General features: G+C 43.0%; 2 protein-coding genes across 3 annotated transcripts in view; both read right to left on the bottom strand.

Moving 5' to 3' along the window:
• Positions 1 to 2213, bottom strand: part of nkx2.4b (NK2 homeobox 4b) — a 19006-nt gene extending 16793 nt beyond the window's left edge. The window contains exon 1 of the mRNA XM_017302092.1: positions 1901 to 2213. Coding sequence (XP_017157581.1) covers positions 1901 to 2213 — 313 coding nt within the window. The remainder of the gene's footprint in view (positions 1 to 1900) is intronic.
• nkx2.2b (NK2 homeobox 2b) lies at positions 1833 to 3886 on the bottom strand. 2 transcript variants are annotated; one of them, XR_001776083.1, is made up of 3 exons: positions 3056 to 3886; positions 2346 to 2859; positions 1833 to 2251 (listed from the first exon to the last, which is right to left on the bottom strand). XR_001776083.1 is itself a non-coding variant. In XM_017302153.1 (2 exons), exons 1-2 carry the CDS (start codon positions 3225 to 3227, stop codon positions 2405 to 2407), a joined length of 627 nt encoding a protein of 208 aa, XP_017157642.1. In that variant the 5' UTR covers positions 3228 to 3886; the 3' UTR covers positions 2277 to 2404. The 2 variants fall into 2 exon arrangements, 1 of the variants encoding a protein (XP_017157642.1); XM_017302153.1 differs by lacking the exon at positions 1833 to 2251 and having other exon boundaries at positions 2277 to 2859.
• Positions 3887 to 4121: the final 235 nt, after the last annotated feature.

The following is a 4121-nucleotide window of genomic DNA, read 5'->3' as shown; positions in this document are numbered from 1 at the left end:
GAACCCTCAAGCTCCCAGGCCTCTGGTAGAGGACCCGAGCTCAGAGGATGAAACAGACCACCCACGGAGGGTGAGAAGGGAATTTTTTTATATATATATATATATATGTTTTTTGGATTAAACCTTATTTTAATATGCATCTTAATGAATCTACTGAAACTATTTTGTCATTTGATATTTTCTTCATATTATTCATGTCCCAGTAACTTTCCACCCTGTTATGATTCATTTCTGCCTTTAAAACGTATAAAATCCATAAAAACCATTTAATGGACATAAATTAAATTCAACCATGGAAAACAAATTAAGCTTCAACTGTCACCGTCTCTGTACTTTTTATTAATTTAAACATGTAAAACCTGTAAAGCTTAAAGTTCCACCTGTTAGGAAAGATTGTGGAAAATGTTTATTCAGCAGAATTTAAAAAACCTAATATTATATTTAGTCCTTAAAGGTCAGTTATCCTGTTGAAGGTTAACTAGTTAAATGTTGACCACCACTAGTTAAATGTTAAACCACTAGTTAAACCACATGAAGAGCTTCAGGCAGATTAGTTAGAAAAGTTCCGCCTGTTAAGTTCATGAACCAAATAAGGTGGAAATTAGGGTGAAAAGTAATAATTATAAGTCAAATAGAAACATTTCAGATTATGGACATTTTTATTTGTCCATCATAAAGTCAGAGAGTTTAACCCATTGACTCCTGAGGGGAACAACGAGCTCCTGACCTGGAAAATCCACTACAGGAATTTCACCTGTTTTCCCAAACAGAACCAGGACAAACACTCCGCCTGTACTTTGACTGGGCCAATCCTGCGTCAGGACTTTGATTCCCACCCTTTATGCTCCATTCCACATGTTTTTATTAAATATTGTTACAGAAACTTTAAATCCTGTGAATTTTTCTGAGCCATGTTGGGAATCAAAGACCAATAAATGTAAATATTGATATAAGTTTTTAAAATTACCAATATTTTCAATGCTGTCAGTAATAATGAGTAAAAAACTGTTTTTTCTTCACAATTCAGTCATAAATGATTCATAACTTCATGATGTTACAATTTAAAAATAAAGCATATTATTTAGTAAAACGGACTCTTTTTAAGAAAAAGTCATTATTTTTCTAAATGTAAATGTTTAATAAAGTAAATGTTCATAACAGGTGGAAAACATTCAGAGACAATGGTGGAAAAAACAAATATAATTATTAATTTATCCCATCCTGAATTTACCCATTATTAATATCTTATTGTTAAACATGTCAGTGATGTAACACAATATTTAAACTTAAAACATTAATACTTTTTTTTTTTTTTAAATCCTGAGGCTGAAATGCTGCCACAAAAAAATAATCACAGATTTACATTAATTTAAATCTTCATGTTTTTTAATTTAATATAATCTTTAAGGTTTAATTTAATCTGTTTAATCTGAATATTTAATAAATTATTGTCTGGATGAATCGCTGCGATTCTTAAATCCTATTAGCTCCGGATTATAATCTGGGGAGGAAAAATATTCCCGGATTTACTGGGAATCTGAAAGTTTCCGCCATTGATTGAAGATCATCGATTATCGGGACCTGAAACGGCTGCAGCGGGCCGCTGCTGCCCCCTGCTGGCTGCGCTGAAAGCGACACCAGAGTCAAATTAAAACATTTCAAATAAAAATTATCAAATTTCCCCTAAAATTAAATCTGTACATTTTATCAGCAAAAAGTGTAGAAATTAATTATTTAATTAATTTTCACCGGTTGGACAGAATAATTTTGGATTAAAGCAGAAATAATTTAATCTGCAGAAAGTAAAACAGAATTTATTGTTTTTCCTGCTCCCGTCCTTTAACTAGGCCTGTTCAATAATCAATCATTATTATTCATTTCTTCAGAAATGCGCTCTGACCTTTGACCCGCGGGCACCAGAAGGAAAAAACACAAACGGTCCGGAACCAGAACCGGATCGGAACAACTGGACCGGCTGCCGGGCGGGAAGGTTCTGGATCCTGCCGCTTCCCGCCCTTCCTCAGCAAGGTGTCGGTTCCGTTTGGACCGGTTCTGGAAGAGTTCAGGTGACACCGCAGTTCCAGTTGAAGCAGACCGGTTCTGGTACCGAACTGGACCTGCAGCAGGAAGTCTCCTGGTTTCTGGATCCGAACTTCTCCTCCTGAGAAAGGCTCATCTGGGTCGGAACCGAACAGCAGCTCTTTTTGGATCATGTTTTAGATTTTCCACTCTGAACTGGACCGAACCGTTTCTGTATCAGAAGAACCAGAACCGAGTCAGAATCTTCCTCATATTTATTCAGAACCACAAACAATAAATAAACTGAACACGGAAAGAGAACAAACCGAACCGGGCCCCGGAGCGGACCCAAACAGTCAGAGCGGAAAGTTCGGTCCGGTTGGGTTCAGGTCCAGCTCCAGGGGTAGAGGAGCGGGGTCGGTCCGGTCCGGTTCGGCCCGCAGGCGGCGCGCAGCAGCGGGGAGAAGGCGCACAGCGGCAAGGCGAACCCGGACCGAACCTCCAGCGGTTCGGACGGCTTCCCGTCCCGAACCAGCAGCGGGATCCCGACGCGGCGCGCCGGAAGCAGCTGCAGCGGCTCGTGGCCGCGCTCCGCGTGCGCGCGCTTCATCTTGTATCGGTGGTTCTGGAACCAGATCTTGACCTGGTTCGGGGTGAGCTGGATCCGGCCCGCCAGGTGCTCCCGCTCCGGAACCGACAGGTACCGCTGCTGTCGGAACCGGCGCTCCAGCTCCGAGGTCTGCGCCTTGGAGAACAGAACCCGCCTCTTCCGGTTCTTCTGGGCCGAACCGAGCCGGGCCGCAGCGCCGGGATGCTCACCGGGTCGGCCGGTTCCGGACTCTGAGGCGGGAAGGAAAAGAACTTTTATTACTGTCGGAGACCCGGTTCAGCAGTCCGGACCGGAACCACACCAGAACCATAAAAGTTACCGATAAAAGTTTGGATCAGGTTCCGGTTGGGCTAAAACCATGAAGACCTGACCCGAACTCAGAACAGGTTCTGGTTCCGGTTCTGATGAGGATGAAAGAGTTCTGACCTGCTGCTCGGCTCCACCTGCTCCAACATTTCGGTTCTGGGTCCGGTTCTGGTTCCGGTTCCTCCCTGGAGCTCTCCTCCTCGGTTCCGGACCCGGATCCCCCAGCGGGGTTCGGAAGGTCCAGAAGATCCCGCACTGAGAATCCGGTTCTGCCTCTGGAGCCGGACGGCATGGCGCAGGCGCAGAAGGAACTGGTCCGGGTTCGGTTCGGGTCGTTAGAGAGCAGCGGACCTCCGCGCGGTTCGGTCCATGAAGGGTTCGGTGTTCGGGTCGGACTGAGCCGCTGCGGCGCCGCGGCGCTTTAAGAGGGAGGAGGAGGAAGGTCACATCATCATCATCATCATCATCATCATCATCATCATCATCATCATCATCATCATCATCATGTCAGGCTGGAGGCCGAACCGGTCCGCTTCTTATCTGGACCGGGGGAACCGGGAGGAACGTTCGGTTCGGTTCTGATGAATATTCAGGGTCAGAGCAACAGGAAGCCGTTCAGAACCGGATCAGAACCGTTCAGAGAGACGGTCCAGTTCAACCTGTCCAGCCTGGCGGTGGCAGCATCATGCTGGGGGAGCAGAACCTGGGGTCAAAGTTCAGCTTCCAGCAGGAGGACAGTGTTGGTGGCCTAGTCAAAGTCTAGAGCTGAGGTGATCAGAACGCAGAGTTCTGATTCTCATTAAAAAAGACACACTCCGCACTTTTCAGATTTTACCTGTAAAATGATGGAAACCACTTCCTGGTTCTGATCCACTTCCGGTCTGATGAAAAGTTCAAAGGGTGTGAAAACTTTTTACAGGTTCTGCTAGAGTGACAGCTGCTGACGTCACGACCCGGTCCGATTGGTTCTGAAGGGCAAATTATTATTATTATTATTATTATTATTATTATTATTATTATTATTATCATTATTATTATTGTTATTATTATTATTATTATTATTATTATTATTATTATTATTATTATCATTATTATTATTATTATTATTATTATTATTATTATCATTATTATTATTATTATTATTATTATTATCATTATTATTATTATTATTATTATTATTATTATT

The sequence above is a fragment of the Poecilia reticulata genome, linkage group LG21, assembly GCF_000633615.1.
Source record: "Poecilia reticulata strain Guanapo linkage group LG21, Guppy_female_1.0+MT, whole genome shotgun sequence".
Classification (NCBI taxonomy): Eukaryota; Metazoa; Chordata; class Actinopteri; order Cyprinodontiformes; family Poeciliidae; genus Poecilia; species Poecilia reticulata.
The sequence above is the reverse complement of the archived record's forward strand: the minus strand, read 5'-3'. Positions and strand labels throughout refer to the sequence as shown.

Excerpts from the sequence above, each read along its gene's own strand:
- nkx2.2b (XM_017302153.1), bottom strand. The coding sequence starts at position 3,227 with ATGCCGTCCGGCTCCAGAGGCAGAACCGGATTCTCAGTGCGGGATCTT. Across the intron at positions 2,860-3,055 it reads CAGGTGGAGCCGAGCAGCAG|AGTCCGGAACCGGCCGACCC; the intron begins GTCAGAACTCTT and ends TTCCCGCCTCAG.